The sequence below is a fragment of the Thrips palmi genome, unplaced genomic scaffold (assembly GCF_012932325.1).
Source record: "Thrips palmi isolate BJ-2018 unplaced genomic scaffold, TpBJ-2018v1 HiC_scaffold_1, whole genome shotgun sequence".
Taxonomy (NCBI): domain Eukaryota; kingdom Metazoa; phylum Arthropoda; class Insecta; order Thysanoptera; family Thripidae; genus Thrips; species Thrips palmi.
Genome location: NW_023144620.1, coordinates 8,949,656 through 8,972,462, shown reverse-complemented (window position 1 = coordinate 8,972,462; position 22,807 = coordinate 8,949,656). Strand labels below are relative to the sequence as shown.

The 22,807-nt window shown below is 60.8% G+C and overlaps 2 protein-coding genes across 2 annotated transcripts in view; one reads left to right on the top strand and one right to left on the bottom strand.

The window, feature by feature from the left end:
* Positions 1-11,796: 11,796 nt before the first annotated feature.
* On the top strand, positions 11,797-14,664 carry LOC117639237 (guanine nucleotide-binding protein subunit beta-2). Its single transcript, XM_034374721.1, has 7 exons — positions 11,797-12,089; positions 12,775-12,920; positions 13,222-13,355; positions 13,433-13,598; positions 13,677-13,878; positions 13,962-14,178; positions 14,323-14,664. The coding sequence occupies exons 1-7, from the start codon at positions 12,018-12,020 to the stop codon at positions 14,427-14,429; spliced, it is 1,044 nt and encodes a 347-aa protein (XP_034230612.1). The 5' UTR covers positions 11,797-12,017; the 3' UTR covers positions 14,430-14,664.
* Positions 14,665-14,827: 163 nt separating this feature from the next.
* The window catches only part of LOC117639244, a 34,142-nt gene continuing 26,162 nt past the window's right edge, over positions 14,828-22,807 (bottom strand). Inside the window, exons 2-4 of the mRNA XM_034374733.1 lie at positions 16,596-16,724; positions 15,229-15,362; positions 14,828-15,136 (exon numbers count right to left, since the gene is read on the bottom strand). Coding sequence (XP_034230624.1) covers positions 15,045-15,136; positions 15,229-15,362; positions 16,596-16,702 — 333 coding nt within the window. The 5' untranslated portion in view covers positions 16,703-16,724 and the 3' untranslated portion in view covers positions 14,828-15,044. The remainder of the gene's footprint in view (positions 15,137-15,228; positions 15,363-16,595; positions 16,725-22,807) is intronic.

Here is a 22,807-nt window from a genome sequence, read left to right as displayed (position 1 = left end):
TCGGCATCGAACGGCGGAGTGCAACGCGGGCCGGCTGCCAAACGACGCGTGTTGCCGTCTAATCGGGAGGTGGTCTAGGGATGCCCTGGGCGAGGCTAGCGATGCCGGCCAGGCCAGCCAGGCGGACATGCAGCGAGACTGCACCAGATAAGAGGAAGACAGCGTCCTTGACTCCCGGCCAGCACTGTTGCCGGCACGCCGCGGCACGCTCTCAAGTCGCTCTGGAGTCTTATTCTAATCCCGCCGGAGTTGACGACGAGGACCACAACGAGGTCCGCGGCTGCGTTCCGCTGCGTTCCCTGGTTCCCTCCTCCTCCTTCTCCTCCTCCGGGCCGAGCAGCACGGCAAGACGGCCGCAAGGCGCTCCCCTCCCTCCCCCTCCCTCCCCCTCCCTCCCCCTCCTTCCCCCTCCTTCGCCGCGGAGCAGGGAGGCGGTTTAGGGCTGGACAGGAGGGCAACCCTTAGTAAGTACACAACTTCAGCGATGTGTGCCCCAGTACGGCCCCGTCGTGCCCCGCCCCGCCGCGCCCCGCCCGGCCCTTAATTTAGGTGTACACTACACTGCCGACTGCACTCGCTGCATTCGAGGAACAGCGAGGGGCAGAGGTTGTTGTTGCTCGCGTTGGTTTTCGGGGCGCATCTCGGCGCAGTGCTCCGTTCCCACAGTGTGTACTGGACCTGTGATTGGGGTTTGACGTCTCACCGGGCCGTTCCTTGTCCTGCTGTCCCCACGGTGTAGTGTCCCCACAGTGTGCCCACCGCCGCCACCACCGCAACGCACCGCTCTTTGAGTGGGGTGTGCGTGGTGCAGCAGAGCGCGTCAACGGCCGGCGAAACTGTCAAGCGTTTGAATGAACTAATCAGCTCGCCTGCAACAGCGGCGCTGCAGCAGACTCGCTTTCGTCGCTCTGTCTCTCTCGCACTCAGGGGGCGGCCCGCACGGGTGCGAAAGAGACGGAGTGACGACTCTCGGAATCAGTCTGCAGCGTGGCGGCCTCTCCGAGCCCCCGCGCGCCACTCGCACCACCACCATGGGCTTTGTCACGTCCGAGCGTATCACGCACCGAGCGTGCCCCGGCCAGGTAAACAAAGCGATATACTGTTGCGGACCAGTACAGTAGTATTATAAAACCGCGACGCACGCGAGGCATCGCTACAGTCTCTCTCTCTCTCTCTCTCTCTCTCTCTCTCTCTCTCTCTCTCTCTCTCTCTCTCTCTCTCTCTCTCTCTCTCTCTCTCTCTCTCTCGTGTGTGTGTGTGTGTGTGTGAACGTACCTGTCTGCCCACCTCTCCTTCCATCTGTGCGCAAATGTGTGTGAGCGAAGCCGCTTCTTGCAATTGGATACTTATCTAGAACGACTAGATAGCGATGAACTTGGCACGTCCAAGTCCATTATCTTGTTCCGAGTACGTGAAATTATTGCAAGAAATGCGGCTTTCGCGGGTTTTGTGTCACATGCAAATGTCTGATAGCGTAATTTGGAATCATCATGAGTGCGCGTTAGAGAACAGTAATATCCCCAGTAATATGGGTGGATGCGGTGGGTGTCTGCAGTAGTATGGGAACCCCCCAGTGGGTGCCCCAGTAGTATTGGGTGCCCCAGTAGTATTGGGTGCCCCAGTAGTATGGGTGCCCCAGTAGTTTGGGTGCCCCAGTAGGGTGCCCCAGTAGTACGGGTGCTCCAGTAGTATGGTACCCCCAGAAGTACGGGAACCCCATGGGGTGCCCCATACTACTCGCAACACGCGCGGCGGCCACGTTGGTTCGAACGGGGCAACTCAGCCGGCGCTGCCTCCATCCCGCTGGCTTACTGTACTGTATATTCCTTACGGAGAATCCCTCTCCGTTTTACAGCGGGGGAACAGCAGGCAGGCGATAAAGTCGGTGCGACGTATACTTGGCGCAGTCTTGGCGCCCGGGGCTGCGCGGGGCTGAGCGCGGCTGTGCGCGCCGCGCGAGCAGTCTCAAATGTAACGAGGCTTGAAAACACTCCATCTCCACACCCCTAACCTTTCGAGATTGTGGTCGGGGTGCAAGAGAGCCCGTGGGCGCACCCCCTCAATGCGCGCATGGCCTTTCAGTACACTGTGGCGGGGCCGGCGGGGCGCTCGGCTCGCCTCGGCTCGCCCACCACCGGAAACGACAGTGCAACGACTCAAAATAATATTTCAAAGAGGATGGCGGGGTACATTCCACCCTCTGCCGGCCCGGGTCGGACCGGGGCGGCCCGGGGCCCGGCCCCGCATGCAGGCTATTTTGGCCCCTCCCCCGCGCGCGGTCCCTCCCACCCCCCTTTCCCTTCTGATCGAAACTCCAGCATGTCGGGGTGCTGCGGGGCGCGGAGGGGCGCGGGGGTTGGGGTTGTTCTGGGGAGGGGTTGGCTGTAGGAGTTGTGAGCGGCGTGGCGCGGCGTGGCGCGGCGTGGCGCGGCGCAGCGCGGGCCACTGCATGAACCCGCACCTTCCCCTCGCCGGCGAGGGAAACTTACTCTCCGCTGATGAAATGAGATTAAACAGTTATACACCCTAAATCTGAATCAGTGAGGAGGCGGTTTACACAATTAATGGGAAATACGCGTGTCCTGCGATTAGCCTTTCACGAAAACAAACAGGCCGGCGTTGTTGTGTCTGTCGCGCCCGGGTAAACCTCGCCGGACAAAAGGGTGGCCCTCTTCCGCGCGAAAATGGCCCCGGCGTGGTGACACACTGGCGACGCGGTCCTCGGCCGGGATTTGGCGAGGCGACGTACCGTCCGTGAACTTGGCCGATCATCCTGATAGCGTACCTTACGCGACCGCGGCGTCCCTTGCGGTGGCCCTCGCGGCGTTCGCACAGCAGCCTTGGCAGTTCCTTGGGTGTACCTTGGCCGTCGGCGTCGGCCCTGCCGGCTGTCGGCAAGGCCGTTCGTTCAGTCACTTGCAAAGGGACCGCAGTCTCCTTGACCCCGAATTAGCGGGCTTCTTTTCACACGCGACTTACATAAAGCGAAGGGAGGCACAGACAGCGGCGCGCAAAGTCGAGCGCAAAGCGTACCACTCTATGAGACGAGGAAGAGGAGAAGTTAGAAAATCTCCTCCGATGACGAAAGGACAATTTACTTCGGGGTGTAAAGTGAATTATTCTTGTTGCGCAAAGTAAAACTGTCTTACTCCGAATACAAATTTCTGATTTGCGCCAGCGCTGCCACCACGTGGAGCTGCGAACCTCGTGTTCGAATCATGGTGGCGGTGATAACTCGGCGACAATTTCTGTTTTTCCGTGACCCCATTATTTGATAATAAAGTGTCTCGGGTCCAAGAATTAATAAGAATTAGAGAGGACGGCACCCTCCCCGGGCCGCGCGCCGCCCCGGACGGCCGAATGGCAGTGCCGGCAGTGCCACCCCCCGCCATGATACCACCCCCGAGAGACTGAGGGGAGGAAGTCAGCCAAGGAGGGAAGAAAAGGGCCGCCTTTTTCAATCCCACGGGGTGGACATGACGCGCGGCTACCACCGGGATTTACCTAAGTATTACCCGGTGTGTGTGTGTGTGTGTGTGTGTGTGTGTGTGTGTGTGTGGTGTGTGTGTGTGTGTGTGTGTGCAGCCCTTGCCCTGTCTCGCTCGCAGCGTGTCGTCTTCTCTCTTTTTCACGTTTTCACCCTCGGCGACTTTATTCGTGAATAAAAAAAAAAAAAAAGAAGCCTCGGTGCGGGAGCCAAGACCCAACACCCCACAGTTTACAGTTCTTCTCTAGACTATTGTGACTCTCCAATTTGTCAAACTTGTAATGATCGTAATTATAATCGAATGCCGAGGCAAGACTGCTTTTTCCAACGCCATAAAAATTGGCTGAAATTAAACGGCGCTTTGTTTTTGATTCAAATCAAGTCGCCCGGGTGGGGTGGGGCTGGTGGGGCGGGCCCTTAACGTTTCATTAGCCTCTCGCCAGCCTCTCGCCGCGGGAGCTTGTCGGTGTAAATGATTGAATAAGGCCAGAGAGAAGGTTGTAAAAAGGTGGACTTTACGCCGCCGGGCCGTGCCAGCCGTGCCGAGCGCTTGGTGTCCACTGTAACGCCCTGAATAACGAACGATTGTTCGTCCGTCTGTCCGCCTTATCACCTCGCTTCCGTGCTTTTAGCGACCGAGAAAGTGAATCTGCCGCGGCATCCGCCTGCCTGCCAGCTCGCCTGCCTGCCTGTCTGCCCGCCCGCCCGTCCGGCCGTCAAGGTGTGTTCCTGAGGGGTGCGCCGCGCCGTCCTCGCCGTCCTGGCCGTCCCGGTGCCTCCAGTGTGCCTCCACAATGCTGCCGAATCTCGTCTCGTCTCGTCCCGGGTCGTCCAAGGCAACGCCGCACAACAGGGCCAACCCCAATCGGAGGAAATAAAATGCCTCTCCCCCGTGTTTACGTGTGTTGATCGACCTATCCATTCAATATAGGCTGCCTGCCTGGCTGCCCGCCTGGCTGCCCGCCTGGCTGCCTGCATCTGAAGGCCTGGTGGTGGGCCATGCTATGTGCCCATAGGCCCCCGCCCGCCGCCAGCCCGGCCCGGCTCGGCTCTGCGCAGGGCTCGGCCGGGCCCGCTCGGCTCGGCTCGACTCGGCCCCACTCTGCTTGGCACGGCGAGGCAACGGCGAGGCTGCCGGGCTGCACCACGAAGAGGAGAGGGGCGGCGGGGCGACGGGGCGTCCGGCCACTGGGACGGGCTGGGCTGGGCCTTGCGGGGCGGGGCGGGGCGGGGCGGGGCGGGGTGCAGGCGCCTGCTGGTCGGCAGTTTTGTGGCGCACCGCGTCGCCGCGTCTCGCCGTGCTATCCAGCAAATCGAGAAAATAGGTTCGGCGCTTCGACCGCACTGGAGGCACAGCGAGGCATGGAGAGTGTCGCCGTCACCGACGACTAATCAAAGCGACGCCGATCTGCGGCCGTCGCGGTCCGGCGCGCACAACCTGGCCGGCCCCCGGGGACTGGCAGGGACTGGCGAGCCGCGGCATGATTTGACCCGCAAACAGTGTTGTTCCAAGCCAGGCGCCCGACGCGGCCCCTGTGCCCCGCACTGTCGGCGTGTGGCGTAGCGGCGCAGCGCGCCTTTGGAACCTCCTGGGGTTAGCGCAGGGAGGGGGCGGGGCGGGCCCGCTGGGCCTGGGGCTGGGTGTCTGGCGGGGGCGCGCGGGGGCAGGCCGCAAGGCGAGGCACTGGCGGAGCAGCGGAGCCGTGGCCCCCCGCCTCGGACCCCATCCACTCCACCAGCAGGGCAGCTGCGTGTTCGGAGTGTTCGGAGATGGAGTGACACTGTTACCCCCTTCAAGTGCTGCGTGCGCCCCGCGCTGCCCCCGCGTCCCCCGCGTCCCCCCTCGCCCTCGCCGGCAACCTGCTGGGCTGAGCGGCTGTTACCCTTTGCCAAGCCCCCCCCCCCCCTCGCTGCCGCCCAGCCCGCACCTCACTTTCATAGCCGCGCAAACTCTGTTCACTCCGTTGTTCCAGCCGTTCCGGCACCGTTTCGGGGTTTTACGCGCCGCGTCCAGGCCCAGGCCTCCAGGGCGGCGAGGGCGGCCAGGACTGTCGACCTCGCAGTCAGCGCCCTCCTCGGCTTCTCGGCGCGTGGATGGCTGCTCGGGCGGGGCGGCTCGGCACGGCACGGCCTGCCTGCGCGACTCCAAGGAGACCAACGCAGCGGTGTGAGGAGAGGACTCGACGGTCCCCTCCACATGCCTTCGTCGCCTCGCCCTCCTCGCCCCACCGCGCCCTCCAGGACAGTCCGGGACTCCAGGACGCAAATCCGGCATCGCCTGCCATCGGCTGCCATGGGCTGCCATCGGCACCACACTGATAGCCCGGCCCTTTGTATAAAGCATGAGGCCCTGTTGCCCCGCGTTGCCCCGTGGGGCGGGCAAGGCAGGCAGTTGCGGGGCGGGCGCCCGAACTGAACCGGACCGACCGCACACCGCAGCGCACGCACCGCGCGCCGGAGAGCACTACTCGTCCATCCGGTCCAACGACGCCGCCAGCCTGGTGGCATCACCCTGCAGCTTGCACCCTTTTGACTTGCGCCCCCCCCCTCCCCTCCTCGCACGTGTGCACGTGGGCCCTGCGCACACAGTGTGCCGCCACACCCCTCCCCCTCTCTCATCACGGGCGTCATCAGGGGCCCCGCGTTGCCAGAGCAGCCACAGCTCGACTTGCGCCACAAAACTAAAGCAACTAACAACAAAAGGCATCCTTGGAGGCCGGTGATTGGGTGTGGCCCGGCAGGCAGACAGACGCGTCACCCGCAGCCATAGACATACTAGCGAGATACACCAGTTTACCTGTTGGAGCCCAGCCCTGCCTGCCTACGGCGTGGCGCGGCGTGGCGGCGGCCACGAAAAGGACAGGTGTTGCAGCTCCCCGACGTTGCCCCCCTCCTCTCCCTCCCTCTCATACCCTCCTCGTTCCAGTTGGGATGCACGCACGTGCACTGAGTGAGGGAGAGAGAGAGAGAGAGAGACAAATCGGCTGCCTACCTCACAGGCGGATAAAGGAAACGACATGTAGACGACGATACGGGCCCCTGTGTGCGTGTGTGTGTGTGTGTATGTGTGCGCGCGCGTGTGGGTTTGTGCGTCCGCGCGCGCGTGTCTGTGTGTGTCCGACGAGCCCCATTTGTGTCCCATGGAGGAGGAGACGGAGAGGGCGATAAAAAGGAGGAAAGATAAACGCGTTGGGCACACAATCCGGGAAAAAGCGGCCGCAGCCGAAACTAATATAACTTGGGCGCGCGGAGCGTCGCGGCGCGCACGACACGGTGGCCGGCGGCGCGTTTCTGGACCGCCCACGACCAGCAACGGCGGCGAGCGTCAAAAGATGCACGCGGCGCCCCGCGCAGTGAAATCGCTCAACAAGAATTTAAGCCCGTAACGGTCCGACGGCGAGGCCATCCCAGCGCGGCACAGCGCGGCCGTGCACTGTGGAGCCGGACGGCACGGCGCGGCACGGCGCGGCACGGCGCGGCCGGGCGGCCGGGCGGTGCGGTGGGGAGGTCGCCGCCGAGCGCAGCGCCGCACCACGCCGAGGCGGCCGAGGAGAAGGAATGCCAGAGGAAGAAGAGGTACCGCACTCCACATTCTTGCCTTCCCTCCCGCAAATAAGCCATTCCGATTTCCGTTCGAACTCCGACGGACCGACGAAGAGGGACCGCGCTGCGGTGGCCATAGCCGTGCCAGGGCTGGCCGGGGCCCGAAAAAGCCAAAAGCCTCTACTCGGCGGACGCGATGTGTGATGCGATGCGTCTGGCTGCCTGTGGCCGCGGAGCCGCGCACGGACGGTCATTGCCCTAGAAGACCATTATCATGGCCACCTTTGTGGAGAGTAAAGCACGAGACAGACACACTCGCGCGGGTCACGTCCCCGACATAAATCAGTGAGAACGGACGGACAGGCGGACGGACGGACGGAGCGGCGGGCGGACGCTCAGTACATTCCTCACATCCGATCCACGGGGCCTAAGTGCGCGTCCGTGGGACCGAGCGAACCGAGCGTGGCGATGACGGAACTCCAGGATGGCGACGTCACGCCAGGCAGGACTCCAGGCAGGACGACATCCTGAGTGTGTGCGTGTCTTGCGGGCGCCTGCCTTGCACCGCTCGGTAAATCCTTTACCCCCTCCCCCCGCCCCTCATTGTATTGTCCCGGAAGCGGAGATAACCATGACCCCGTGACAGTGCGACAGTGCCCGGCGCGGTGCCCGGGGCCCGACGGCCAGCCTGCCTCTCCCCTCCGCCGCGGGGCAGCGCCTCGGGCGCGTGGCGCCGCGCTGCAAGGGGTATCGCCGCGGGGTATCGCTGCTGCCGGTGGTGGCCCTGTCGGCGGGAGTATCGACGCTGGCGCGGCGGGAGTATCGCCGTCGCCTGGCTCGCTTCGCCTACTACTTTCGCGACCAGCCTCTCGGCTACACGTAAAAAAAATCGACCGTTAATTCCAGCACCGCGATTCAGCGGGGTGCATCAGTTGACCTACCCAAAAGTTGACCTACCCATATTTATATTGATAAAAATATAATATAAATATAATATAAATATATAATATAAATATCTTCAGAAACTCTGTTTTAGTTGACCTACCCAAAAGTTGACCTACCCATATTTATATTGATAAAAATATAATATAAATATTGGCTTGAAAAATCTTTAGAAACACTGCTGTAGTTGACCTACCTAAAAGTTGACCTACCCATATTTATATTATATTTTTATTGATATTTTTATTGGTTCCCAAAATATACTCGCATCCGTCCCATTTCAGTTGACCTACTCAAAAGTTGACCTACCCAATATAAATATTGAATAAAAATATTGTATAAAAATATTGAATAAAAATATTGGAGGTCCTGTGGCAGCCAGCCTCCGGCCCGGAGGCAGATGGTGAATCTCAGGTGGGAAGGCCCACCCAGATGGCAACGCCCCCGCCGCGGCCCGGCGCACTGAGCGCCTGAGAGGTAGGCCTGCCGCAAGGCCACCAGCGACGAGGACGTGTTCGGCGACCTTCACCCTGGCGCGGCACGGGCGCGATTGCCAGGCGCTCTCAGTGGTGGCCAATATGGCCGCGCTACAGGAAGGGGGGCCGTCGCGGACCTCTGCAGGGACCCACACGGTGACCCACCGCACCACGCCGTGCTCGATGAGCTGGCCAAGGCCGTGTCCCTGGTGAGGAGCCGTCGTGCCTCTGCAGGGCCGCGCCACGCTGCGCGCGCCGCCCGAGGCAGGAGCAGCGAAGGCCGTGGTCTCGTAGAGGCATCGTGGGGACGAGTGGGACGTTGACGTGGACCTCGGGGGCGCTCCCCCAGGTCGGCATGGAGGCCGTGGCCCGAGTGGGACGTCGACGGGGACCCCGAAGGCGCTCCCCCTGGTCGGCATGGAGGCCGTGGCCCGAGTGGGACGTCGACGGGGACCCCGGAGGCGCTCCCCCTGGTCGGCATGGAGGCCGTGGCCCGAGTGGGACGTCGACGGGGACCCCGGAGGCGCTCCCCCTGGTCGGCATGGAGGCCGTGGCCCGAGTGGGACGTCGACGGGCACCCTGGAGGCGCTCCCCCTGGTCGGCATGGAGGCCGTGGCCCGAGTGGGACGTCGACGGGGACCCCGGAGGCGCTCCCCCTGGTCGGCATGGAGGCCGTGGCCCGAGTGGGACGTCGACGGGGACCCCGGAGGCGCTCCCCCTGGTCGGCATGGAGGCCGTGGCCCGAGTGGGACGTCGACGGGGACCCCGGAGGCGCTCCCCCTGGTCGGCATGGAGGCCGTGGCCCGAGTGGGACGTCGACGGGCACCCTGGAGGCGCTCCCCCTGGTCGGCATGGAGGCCGTGGCCCGAGTGGGACGTCGACGGGGACCCCGGAGGCGCTCCCCCTGGTCGGCATGGAGGCCGTGGCCCGAGTGGGACGTCGACGGGCACCCTGGAGGCGCTCCCCCTGGTCGGCATGGAGGCCGTGGCCCGAGTGGGACGTCGACGGGCACCCCGGAGGCGCTCCCCCTGGTCGGCACCTTGGTTAACCGTCACCATTGCTCATCGCCCGTTACATCGTGCAGGCCCTCCAAAGGAACGTCGTCGAGATGGCCCTCGACGCAGGTACCCACGAAACGGAAATGTTAAGTAGTGAAATTGTGTAATACTGTGTGTGATTCGCGTGGGAGGCCCATGGGACAGCATACAACACAACTTAATCGTCGCCAAGGCCATGCCTCGTGAGCCCATCTTCGCGCAAAGGGGAAGCACCAAAGCGCATGGTTGCAGTCGAGTGCAGTCGAAAGCGAGAAAAAGTGGCGAGACTGTAAGGCGGTGCGGACGCAAGCAGGCAGGCGGATGGGGTGTGTGGTGCGGTCGGCGGAGAAGCGTCGCAAAAGACACGATACGTTAACTCACCTGGACTCTATCCACATCTCACGCACCGCGAGTCTTTTAGGCGCTGCAGATCGATTTCACCCAAAAATCACGAGGGCTACAGGGCCCACTGAAAGGGTGAACGGGTGGAGAGGGGGGAAGGAAGGGGGTTGGTTAGGAAGGGCTAGCCGTGGTGATGTCAGTGCGGAATCGCTCTGCAGAACCGGCCGAGCCTGGCCCACCCCGAGGGGCTCGAACGCGGTGCGAAAGGGAAGGAGTACCCAGCAACGATACCGCATCAAGGTTCATTTTGGTGATATCGATGTACCCACAAAGACGTACAGGATTGGTTGGCACGCTAACAGAGCCTGGCGCCTGGCCGATGCAGCCATGCAACCATGCGCTTTGGTGCTTCCCCTTTGCGCGAAGATGGGCTCACGAGGCATGGCCTTGGCGACGATTAAGTTGTGTTGTATGCTGTCCCATGGGCCTCCCACGCGAATCACACACAGTATTACACAATTTCACTACTTAACATTTCCGTTTTGTGGGTACCTGCGTCGAGGGCCATCTCGACGACGTTCCTTTGGAGGGCCTGCACGATGTTGCGGGCGATGAGCAATGGTGACGGTTAACCAAGGTGCCGACCAGGGGGAGCGCCTCCGGGGTCCCCGTCGACGTCCCACTCGGGCCACGGCCTCCATGCCGACCAGGGGGAGCGCCTCCGGGGTCCCCGTCGACGTCCCACTCGGGCCACGGCCTCCATGCCGACCAGGGGGAGCGCCTTCGGGGTCCCCGTCGACGTCCCACTCGGGCCACGGCCTCCATGCCGACCTGGGGGAGCGCCCCCGAGGTCCACGTCAACGTCCCACTCGTCCCCACGATGCCTCTACGAGACCACGGCCTTCGCTGCTCCTGCCTCGGGCGGCGCGCGCAGCGTGGCGCGGCCCTGCAGAGGCACGACGGCTCCTCACCAGGGACACGGCCTTGGCCAGCTCATCGAGCACGGCGTGGTGCGGTGGGTCACCGTGTGGGTCCCTGCAGAGGTCCGCGACGGCCCCCCTTCCTGTAGCGCGGCCATATTGGCCACCACTGAGAGCGCCTGGCAATCGCGCCCGTGCCGCGCCAGGGTGAAGGTCGCCGAACACGTCCTCGTCGCTGGTGGCCTTGCGGCAGGCCTACCTCTCAGGCGCTCAGTGCGCCGGGCCGCGGCGGGGGCGTTGCCATCTGGGTGGGCCTTCCCACCTGAGATTCACCATCTGCCTCCGGGCCGGAGGCTGGCTGCCACAGGACCTCCAATATTTTTATTCAATATTTTTATACAATATTTTTATTCAATATTTATATTGGGTAGGTCAACTTTTGAGTAGGTCAACTGAAATGGGACGGATGCGAGTATATTTTGGGAACCAATAAAAATATCAATAAAAATATAATATAAATATGGGTAGGTCAACTTTTAGGTAGGTCAACTACAGCAGTGTTTCTAAAGATTTTTCAAGCCAATATTTATATTATATTTTTATCAATATAAATATGGGTAGGTCAACTTTTGGGTAGGTCAACTAAAACAGAGTTTCTGAAGATATTTATATTATATATTTATATTATATTTATATTATATTTTTATCAATATAAATATGGGTAGGTCAACTTTTGGGTAGGTCAACTGATAGACACCCCGATTCAGCCCGCCAAAAGTCAAAACGATATAGACTCCCGACAGAAGCTGAACTGCGAAGCATCCCGGGCGTTCCCCCACGAGGAGAGACGGACGTATCCGACAAGTCCTTCTCGTGGTTTCGCCATTGCCTTGGGCTGCCAATAGTTCCCTGCATTTTGGCCGACCGCTGGTTGGTATCTCGGTCTTTCGAGGCGCTGGCGCATTGGACCGACTGGTGTACAAATTATCCGCTTGTCGTGTTGAACAAGCGCACCGAAGGCGGAGGCCAGGCTCGGCTCGGCCCGGCCCGGCCCGGGACGGGGTGTGGGACGAGCAAGCGGACAAGCCGAGGACTAGGTGGCCCGAAGCCTGAAGGGAGAGGGTAGGCCATGGCACGGCGCACAGCCCTTGGGGCGACACCTAACACAGTCAGTGGAGACCCCGCCCGGTGGACACGCAGCGGCCCCCGTCCGGCAGCTGATGGTCTAGGTCCTGGTTTCGTCGAGACTGCCCACACGTGAAGCGCCGTCATGCCGCCCAAGGACGACCCCGAGACGGCCAAGCTCCGCAAGGAGCTCGAGGACCTCATGAACAAGATCAAGGTAAGAAACGCCTAATCTGCAGAAACAGGAAAAATAGAAAAGAGCTGATTTGAGCTTGCATTTGTTCCGGTTCAACAAGAAAACGTAGAAAAGGCAGACCACAGATATTTACTGGGTAGCAATTGGTGACGTATGTCACTTATGCATCTTATGTATCAACAATGGACTACGACACTGTAAGTTCTAGCTGAGCTCTCTTCAGGATACGCCCGCATGAATTCAAAACGGATCACTGTTTCGTGTCGCAACTGTCGTCGGTCTGGGCGTTGTGAGAAAACTGTATTTTTGTATAGTCTATAGGAAGGGAGACGTAATGCGTTTCCTTGTTCGTTTCCTTTCCTGACCGCTCGACTAGCCTCGGCGAAAGGGTCAAATCCCCGCATTTTACTCGATGACTCCCTTTTGCTGGGCGCCTTCCGCCGAGCAGGCCGAGCAGGCCCTGCAGGCGCTGCCTATCCTGATCCGGCCTACCTGTTGGGGTTGCGGGGACGGGGCCCGGCCGGACGGGCGGGGGCACTGCCACAGGCACTGCCGGCCTGGCGACGCCCCGCAACTGCCGTCAAGGGAAGCCCCTGAGGTGGCCGAGGCCCCCGTCAGGCCCGCCCCCTCCCCTGTCGCCACGCCGTGCACGGCATGACCCACATCATCCAGCGTAGTACAAATAATAAGCTAATCGCGCTTGCAGGACGAGCAGAAGAAGGTGGCCGACACGACCTTCGCGGACGCGTGCGCCTCCGTGGCGGACGCCCCCAAGGTGCGCATGATCACCCGGAAGAACCTCAAGGGCCACATCAACAAGGTCAACTCGGTGCACTACAGCGGCGACAACAGGTACACTGGAACACTGTGAGAAAAAATAGCAAGTTTACAAAGGTTCTCCTAGGATTTCTTTTCCCAAAGGTTCCTTTGTAAATTTAAGGAGAATCTTCGTGAATGTTTATGAGGAATCTTCATGAATTAACGTGAAAACTTTGCAAATTTAGGAAGAATTCCTTCAGCAACCTTTCCTCTGCAGGTACCTGTGTTAACTCCTGCGATTAGTTTTTACGATTAGAATCGCTGTCACAACTTGTGGACTAGAGAGTTCAGTTGCTGAATGCCTGTCGTTAATACCGTTGCTGATTTGTGGCAGGCACGCGGTCTCGGGGTCGCTGGACGGCAAACTCATAATCTGGGACACGTGGACGGGCAACAAGATCCAGGTCATCCCGCTGCGCTCCTCCTGGGTCATGTCCGTCGCCTTCTCGCCGTCGGGGAACTTTGTCGGTCAGATGAGCACCCTGACAGACGCCATGTTCTAACCTAACCTTTCTGTCGCTGTAACGGTGCCTATGCCTTTGCAGCTTGTGGAGGCATGGACAACATGTGCACCGTGTACGACGTCAACAACAGGGACGCCACCGGCGCCGCCAAGATCACCCGCGAGCTCATGGGGTACGAGGGCTTCCTGTCTTCCTGCCGCTTCGTTGACGACAACCACCTCATCACGGGCTCCGGTGACATGAAAATGTGAGCAAGCCGCTTCGCGAGAGCCGTGATTTTCACGTCACTGCGTTGCAGGTAAGTGACATGGACGAATGCCCGCAGCACCCACTGGGACTTGGAGAAGAACGCCAAGATCATGGACTTCGAGGGCCACAACGGCGACGTGGTGTCCATGTCACTGGCACCGGACAGCAACACGTACGTGACGGGGAGCGTGGACCAGAGCTGCAAACTGTGGGACACGCGCAGCAAGGACTGCAAGCAGGTCTTCTTCGGCCACACGGCTGATGTGAACTGCGTGTGTGTGAGTAGGCGCAGTGACACGAAAACCAAACTTGGGTCGGTCTTTGAACCCACAACCTGATTCCCCGGCGGTTCGTCTTCTAGTTTCACCCGAGCGGCCAGGCGTTCGGGACGGGCTCCGAGGACAAGACCGCCCGGCTCTACGACCTGCGCTCCGACCAGCAGGTGGCGCAGTACGCGCCGCCCAACGGCAACTCGGGCTTCACGTCGTGCGCGCTGTCCAGCTCGGGGAGGTTCATCATGTGCGGCTCCGACGACAACAGCGTCCACATCTGGGACACCCTCAAGGTGCAGCACAACGGTGAGCATCCTCTGCAGCTGTGCGGCCACCTCAAACTGTTATCGTAATTTATTGTAGAGAAGCTCTTAGCAGAATACAAAGGCCATCACAGTCAGGAGCACATCAGCAACAGACTTAACCAAAACCCTTTCCGTTGGCGCGCAGGGCAACTGACCGGCCACGAGAACCGCATCACGTCCATCAGCATGTCCCAGAACGGCATGGCGCTGTGCAGCGCGTCCTGGGACAACAACGTGCGCGTGTGGGGGTGAGCGGCCCACCGAGGAAATTGCAAACAATCGCAATATTTTTTCAGCCAAACAACCGAAACAAGGGAATTATTATCGCAATTATTATCGCATTATTATCGCAAACATGACACGTTTATTTTCATTGAAACAGTGACGTAAGCATTCTGCTTTTTGCTAGGTTTTGATAGGCAGTCTGTATTATCTGTACTCTGGTTCAAGAACAAAATCGAAATAAATTTCCGTCCATACTCAGATATTTACGCAAATTTTCTTCCAGCACGAAAGACCTGTTACTCCTCTGCGATAGGGAGCTCAGCGCATGCCGGCTATACCCCGCGCAGAGAGCTGCAGGAAGCCACCGCTAGAGGGCGACACGGCACCGCTCGCTGCGATGAATCGCAACACACACAACTCAGGCATTTAGATGTAGATTCAAGCATAAAGTTTAATTTGGCGTTGTACAATTCTAAACAAAATATGAATGAAAGGGGGTGTCAGAGAAGCCGCCCTCCAATATTTTGTTACTTGACTCCTCAACTGTGGGAAAGGGGAACAAACTGCCCTTTGATGATGGTACCGATCAGATACTTGCCAAATTTAACAAAATGCCAGCCGAACAAACAGAGCAAACCTCGATTAACGGTTTGCTTTGTTTGTTCGATCTTTTTTTACCCGCAAACTCCAGGCAAACGCGGCCGTAGGAAGGATGTCAGGCAAGCGTCTATTTTCTGCAAGAAAGGGGGTGGTAACAGAAACGTCTATCCACTATGCCAGTGTTCGATGCAATCAGAGAAAGGGATCATGCTGGCATTATACTCACGCGGCCCCACACCACTTGACACTTCGTCCACATACGACCCCACTGCCCCCTTTCCCCCATCCTGCCGTCGGTTGTCAGTTAATTCACGCGACATGTGACAAGGCGTTGTCCATGACACCGTCGCGAAGCAGTCACTGAAAGGGAAGGAAGGACGGCGTGAGATAGTAGGTCGGCACATCTGCATACTTACCAATTAATTATTCTGCTTAAGATGAAATAAACCAGAAAGAAAAGTTGCAAAGCGATCCTGGGCCCTTGCACGAAACCTCCCCTCCCCCCCACCACCACCCCTACTTACCACCTGACACCGGCCGGTCGTCGACCCTCGAGGCCCCAAGTACTACGCGGACCTTGACCTCCAGGCCCCGCGACGCGGTGAATGGGGAACCGGAACCGGAATCGCTAATGATTTTACAAGGCGGAGCACCGGAACCGGAAAAGAAGCGCGTCGTTACCCCGTGCTGGGGGCGGTCCGGTGCGGGGGCGGCGCGGGGGCCAAGCGTGCCCTTTGGCTCCGCCCCCTGGCGCACCCTGCCCCCGCCGCTGCCCCCCGCCGAGCCCCCGCGTACCCGTGCCCCCTTCAGGCTCCTCCTCCGGAGCGCCCAGCCAGGCAGCGCTAGCCACGCCCCCTGAACCTGCAGGACACGGTTGGGCCCTGCTATTCCTCGGAGCCGAGATTCGCGGCGCGCAATGGCGCTTTCTTTCTCTTGCCGCCAACGAGCTCCAAATTGCAGTCACGGAATCACGCGGCGACTGCGCGAGGTGAGACACTTGCCACAAGCCCTCGCCAGGCCGTTTGCGGTTTACAAGGCTCGAGGGCTCAGCGATACAATTCCAAGCGCGTCGTAGAACCACACCACTGTACAGGCAGCAAAGAGGGCCCCATCGTAGCCAGCTGATTAAACCGCTGACCAATGCTCGTTCGTGTGTGAGCTTTTCCTGACTGTGTGGCGAGAGCAAAGAGTTGCCATTTTGCGGCCGAAAATTAAATATTCCCTCTTGGAGGCTCAGAGGCAGACGCGTTTCTAGTAAACAGGCCGTCGGCGAGAGCGCGCCCCTCTGTTTTTGAAGTCCCTGCCGGGCCAACCCCGCCGCAGGCCCTGGGGGCGCGGGACCTGGTCACACATCGACACCCCGCCAAACCGGACGAGGATTTCCGCGGGAAACTCATTCATTATCCAAGCGGTGGTTAGAGTCATTGCAGCTAAAAGCGTTTCCTTGTTAACTTAAAGCATTCCGCTGACGTTGACGCCAGCGAGGGCCTTGCGGTCGCAAGGGACGCGGGGCGCGGATACCCCAGCGTGCCGAAAGCCGCACTTCTCTGGTTGGAGTCACCCGACTTCCCGAAGACGCAACAATATTGTCACCTTTCTTCCCTGGAGACGCAACAGTAGTATAAACACCTCATCGTCACTTTTCTTTGCAGGAGAGGTACAGTAGTATAGTCAGCCCATTGTGACACGCCGCCACGCATGGAGTTCTTCCGCCCACACCAACTGCAACATAAAACCCAAATGGTGTGTATGACATCAATTTCGTCGCCATCAATTTGATCAAGCTTTAGAGCTCGCAAACCGTTGCCTCACGTTTACGTCCTCATCGCACCTCACGCCTCATCCAGGTCACAAGGAAGTGTTGCTTCCAGCGGTTTAAGCCCCCCATGAACTTAATTCACGTTCAAACCGTATTAAAGGAACCCCTTCGGAAAAAACAACATGCTCCCAGAAGATTATAAAACAAATTCAAGCTCGCTGCTTCGATGTTGTACAGCTTCATTTGTTTTTCGGGGATGGCCCACCAGGCTTTCCTGTGTCAGAGGCCTCTCGACCGGTCGCATTCAAGTGTCGTAGCGCGCTCGATTTTTCCATTTCAACACGAAAAAAAAAAATCCGCGTGAACTGTGACGAACGTGCCGGCGCCTAAGTCTCGCTTTATGCGGCGAGTCAGGGGCGCGGTTGGCGTGCCGGGGGGAGGAGGGGAGGGGGAGGGGCGCCACCGTGCACGGCGCGGCGCTGAGCTGCCGGCGCGCCAAGCAAACATGACAGAGGTGGGAACGCTTACATCAAAACTTGCCAAAAGCACACACAGCAAACACCCTGCTTCACCCTGCTTGCATCGCGTGAACGCGTGGGGCCCGTGGGGCGAGGGAAGAAGGTGAGAATATGAGGAGGCACCGCAAGCGGAACTCACATCGCGTGTGTGTGGGAGTGATGCATCAGTTGAGTAAACAAAAAGTAGTGACACGTTTCCAAATCACACAAAAGTGCTCCCACATAATGAACGCGCCTGATTAATTCCAGAGAGGAAAGGTCCTGCTGTGGTGCCCAACTCGGTGCCCGAGGCGCTGTCCACCCGGAGGGCTGACCCGGGCCGACCCCCGCCCCCTCCACCGTCCTCTACCCCTTCCTCTCCCCGAGGACGGCCCGTCCAATGCCGCTTGATTGCAGGTGTGTGATGAGGGTGTTTGTGGACGCCAGCCGAGAGTCGTTTCACCGCTCTGTCGCACTCATGAGGCTCTCCCTAAGGGTGCGAGAGAGACAGAGGGACAAACCGATCTTCTGAATCGCTCGGCAGTCGGCCGGCCCCCGCATTTTCAACTCGTTTTGCTAGGCCGGCCGTGACGAGCGCGGGGCGAAGCGCGGGGTGAGGCGCGGGGCGAGGCGCGGGGGGGATGGGGGATGAAGTGTATTCGGATTGAGTAAGTGAGGGATTCGGTGATGAATTTTTCATCCCCGTGGAGGTGTCACCCGGCCGCGGTGTGCGCACCGACTCACTAAAAGCCCAGCGCACTGCGAAAAAAACAAAAACAAACGAAAAGCACGGCGAGCCGGCGCTGCAGATTCTCTGTGGACCTCGACGGCGAGCGGCCCGGCGCGGCGGGCACAGCCCTGCGGACATGCAGCTACCCGCCGAGGCCGCCGTGGCGGTCCAGTGGATTAATAATGCAACTTTCATATGAAATCCCAGTTCTTTCGGACGAGGCGGTAAATAAACACAACATGCGTCGAGACGCGGAGGGGAGGGGGAGGGGGCAAGGACGCTCGCAGCCCGCAAACACAGCTCGCTGGACTCGGTAACGAAGTGGCGTTTCCAGCTCTCATTACCAGAGTCGCTCGCAGAGTGACTGGCCCCTACACTATGCACGCCAGCAGCCCGCTGTTTTTTCTGGCTCCCCTCGGCGGAAGGGAAGGGGGACAATTCGCCGGGAGGCGAGTCTTTGAAGAGCAGGCGCTCTGGCGGGCAGGTGGCGGCATGACGGCCAAGTACCGCGGTCCTCCGCCCTCCGAGGCCCCCGCCAACAGAGGTGGCGCCGAGGGCGGCGCGGGGCGGACCAACGGGCCAACTCCCGACTCCGTCTCTCTCACACCCATGGGGCGGCCCGTGCGGGCCCGTGCGGGTGCGAGGGAGACGGAGCGAGTGGCGTTCGGAGGCGGCCTGCAGCCCGGCCGGGCTGAGCCAGCCGCGGCGGCCGCGGCTGGCTCAACAGTTTGCGTAATTATTAGTGGAAGTGATGAGCTCTGCACTCCGCGCCGTTCGTTCGATCTGCTGCCTCGGGGCCTCGGCTTGCCCCCGGCTTGCCCTCGGCTTGCCCTCGGCGGGGCGGGGTGGCGGGGACGGCCTCGTGGATTTACTTTGCCGCTGCCGCCCTGGCCTGGCCGCCCTGGCCGGGGACTCCCCGAAGGCAGGGGGAACTGGCGCGCCACGGCAGGATCGCGTTGAGGAGCTAGCGGGCTGTTTGGACCCAGTTCGCATCCGTAGCACATTTCACGCCGCTCCAGATCTCCGGCGTGGAGGCGGTGCCGGGCGGTGCCTGACGGCGCGCGGTCGCCGCACTCAATATTGAACCCTGCCCCGTGTTGCCACGTCCGCGCCGCCACGTCCCGGCCATCGCTCCACCGCCAGCCTGCCCAGCCTGCAGACTGAGAGTCGTTCTCGTCGCTTGGTCGCCCGCGCACTCATGGAGCGTCCCGTTCGAGTGCGAGGAAGACAGCGTGCATACGATCATGTGTGGTCTAGCCCTTAATGGTAATGGTAATGGTGGGCCGGCCCGCCGCGCAGGCGTGCTCCCACACGGCCTACCTGCCGGGCGGCCCGCCCGGCTGCAGCTCCCCAACCAAAACGACGGCGTTACGTAATTCGCGGACAGCGGCGCGAGGCGGCGTCGGCGCGGCCACACCCTTCCCTGCCACGGCCTGCCACGGCACCGTAATTAAGAGGGAATTGTCGCCATCATGCCGGACGCGTAATTGGATTGTGATGGACGCCGCGACACGCCGCGCCTCGCCGCGGTTCTCGTAATGGGGGAGGGGGAGGGGGGGGGAACCCCAGACGGCTAATTGCGGCACTTGGCGTCGAGTAACTCACCCCTTGTCTTACACCTGGCACCGCCGGCACGCACACTACCCCCAGCCCATCCCCAAATGTTTGAAAATGTTTCTTCCGGATCTTGCAGCATCCCTCCCGCGCCACCTCGGTGCAGCACGCTGGTCGAACTGCGCTTTTGGCGCTCTGTCTCTCTCGCACTCATAGGCGAGTCCGTAAGGAGCAGAGAGAGAGAGAGAGAGAGAGAGAGAGAGAGAGAGAGAGAGAGAGAGAGAGAGAGAGAGACGACAACGGCAGCAGCCGCAGCCGGCGTCTGGCTGAGAACAAACCCCAACAGCATAGCAGTGGCTCCTCGACGACGTCGAATTTATCGTCGGGTTCATGTGAGGAATGCCTCGAAAGGCTGCCGGCCTGCCCCACCCTCCACCCCGGCCACCGCCACCGCAAGAAGACGCCCCATTCGTTGCGGCGGCCGCGGTGGCCGCGGTCTGCAGGGGAGCGAGGGGCGCTCGCCCGGTATGCAGGTGAGGCACGGCCGGGCCAGCCAGGCCAGCCAGCATCGCCCCTCATCAACCAGTGGACCGGACCGTTGTTGTGCCGCCACCATTCGGACCCAAAGGTGCGAGGCCGCCAGGCTGCCAGGCAGAGGGCCGCGGAAGAGCACCCCGTTTGTTAGTGCGTCTGTGTGTGTGTGTGTGTCTGTGTGTCTGTCTGTGTGTCTGTCTGTCTGTCTGTCTGTCTGTCTGTCTGTCTGTCTGTCTGTCTGTCTGTCTGTCTGTCTGTCTGTCCGTCTGTCCGTCTGTCTGTCTGTCTGTCTGTCTGTCTGTCTGTCTGTCTGTCTGTCTGTCTGTCTGTCTGTCTGTCTGTGTGTCTGCGTCCAGTAAGTCGGTTGGTGGCTCAGTCAGCCAGTCAGTCAATCAGTTTGCCAGTGAGTTGTCTCTTAGGCAGTCAGTTCAGTGACCGCCAGTCGCTGCGTCCTGGCAGCCCACCTGTCTGTGAGTCAGTCAGGTTTGCCTGTCAGTGTGCCCGTCCGTCTTCCACGCCTGCGCAGCCGCGGCCGCGAGTTCCTGACCCAAATTAACTGCACGGCGCACTCGCGCAGCCCGGAACATAACCGGCCTCGGCGGCTCCGCGATCATGTGTGATTGTTGGGGAGTTGTTGGCGGCTTGTAATTGGACAAACCCTGCCAGGCCAGGCTCAGCCACGCCGGGCCCAGCCTGGCCCTCGGACTCAGCAGCACCGGGCAAAGTTGAAGCCGCCGGCAGCGCGCGCAATACCGTGCCCCCATAATCCCACTCGTTAAGGTGTATGTGTAGAGGTGTGTGTGTGTGTGTGTGTGTGAGCGGCCACTTGCCGCCGTTGGCCGCGCGGGGCGCCCCGATCCAGGCCGGCTCGCGGCGGTGTGCGCCCCCCGGGGCCCAGGGCCGGGGCCCTCCGCAGCTCCCCGATGACGACCTCAGCGTGCCGTGCCACTCGTGCGAGTCGCCCCCAGCGGCGTCCAGGAGCCCCTCGCGGGGCGTCGTGGGGCCCACCGTCTGTGCGGCCACGCCCTCTTTTACTGCCTGGCGGCGTCGGTGCGCCGGGTCAGCGCGCGCGCGTGTGTGCGTGTGTGTGTGTGTGTGTGAGCGAGAGAGTGTTAGTGTAGGTGTGTGGCTGCGAGACGAGACCGCCGTCCGACGGCCGAAAGAGAGAAAGCATCGACAGTTGGCAAGGCTTTTGCTTTCGTTTTCCCTGTAGGCCGATTCCGAGAGCCGTTTTCGCCGCTCTGTCTCTCTCGCACGCATGGGGGCCCCGTGGAGGTGCGAGAGAGACAGAGCGGCGAAAACGACTCTCAGTGTGCCGTTCGGCCGTCGCGCGTCGCGGCCGCTCGGACCGCTAATTAGTTAATGGCGGTGATAGAGACTCGCGCAACGGCCGTGGGAGGAAAAACAACGAAAATAAAGAAAAACACAAAAAAGGGAAAAGAAATAGCGCACGCGCGATAAAAGGAAAAGGGCGGAATGCTTGAGCGGAAGAGCGTTATGATTTGCAAACAAAGGGCTGCAGGGAAAGTTTCCGAGGGGTGCGCCGAGTGCTTGCAGTCCGGCTTTGTCCGGGCCGGGGCGGGGCGGGGCGGGGCGGGGCGGGGCGGGGCGGGCGGGGCGGGGCGCCTAGGGTCGACATGGTGTAGCTCATTACGGCCACCACGTCCATCCTCACGTCGAGTGGCACAATGAATGCACACTTCCCGGCCTCTGCAGAGGCATGCCGACGACTCCTCGCGCTTAGTTTTTCCAAAGTTGGCAAGCGACTCTAGGCCCACGCCCAGCAAAACGGCCACCGAATCCCTTTTTGCCGGCCGGCGCGCCTCGGACGGGACGCGGAAGACGTCCTCCAGGACGCAGCCCCCCACCCCTCCTTCGGTGATTCATTAAGATATGCGCCAGTAATTTTTGCTGCGTGCGCCTGGCGCTGTCCAGGGCCGCCACCCTTGCCGCCCGGGCCGCCCCGGCCCTTCGCAGCGGAGCCATCCCTCTTTTTTTCTTTTATTACGTCCGCGGGGTTGGCAGCGCTGGAGGCGCCTGCTTAGCGGCCGCAGATATACGCAGGTGATTGGGGCTTGCCGGGCCGGGACGGCCGAGATGACGAGATAAGGGAATAATTAGCGGCCGAGCGGCCAGGCGCCGCGAGCGGCGCGAGCGTCCAGACGGTCTAGACGGAGTCCCGGAGTCGCTCGCCGTGGGGCGGCGGCGCGCCGCACAGTGGGCCAGACCCGGCCAGACCGGTGGAGGCGGTCGAAATCCCAGGACGCGTTTTGAGCTCCAGAGTCGCTAAATAGGACTCGAACCGAACGTGTGACCCCACCAATGGATTGCTCTGGAAGGAGTCCATTGGTGAGGTTACACGTTCGTTTCGAGTTCAATTTTACGCGTCTCTCGAGCCCAAAACGCGTCCGGGCTTTTGGTCGCCTAGCTCCACCGGTCTTCTGGCGGAGACTCAGCGTGCGGGAAGGAAGATTTCGGTTCCTCTTTGCGCCTAAAGGGTGGCTACAAACGGGGCGACAAACATTGTTTTTCGGCCTATAATATTTCATGCATAATTCTCGCACCCAGCCCCGGGCCGCCGCGCCGCCTTCCCAGGGAAGGACCAGGACACTGTGCCCCGCCGCCACACCGGTTGGTTCCTCCTTCTTCCGCTCCTTTTCTTCCGAATTTACGGATGCTCGCGACATTTATTTCCTGCGGGGGCACGACGGGGAGGTCGCGGGGTCGGGGG

What these genes read in the sequence shown, in the direction of transcription:
- LOC117639237 (XM_034374721.1), top strand. Translation starts at nt 12,018, where the DNA reads ATGCCGCCCAAGGACGACCCCGAGACGGCCAAGCTCCGCAAGGAGCTC. An exon ending in ACCTCATGAACAAGATCAAG is followed by an intron (nt 12,090 to 12,774) that starts GTAAGAAACGCC and finishes TCGCGCTTGCAG; the next exon opens with GACGAGCAGAAGAAGGTGGC. An exon ending in CCTCAAGGTGCAGCACAACG is followed by an intron (nt 14,179 to 14,322) that starts GTGAGCATCCTC and finishes GTTGGCGCGCAG; the next exon opens with GGCAACTGACCGGCCACGAG.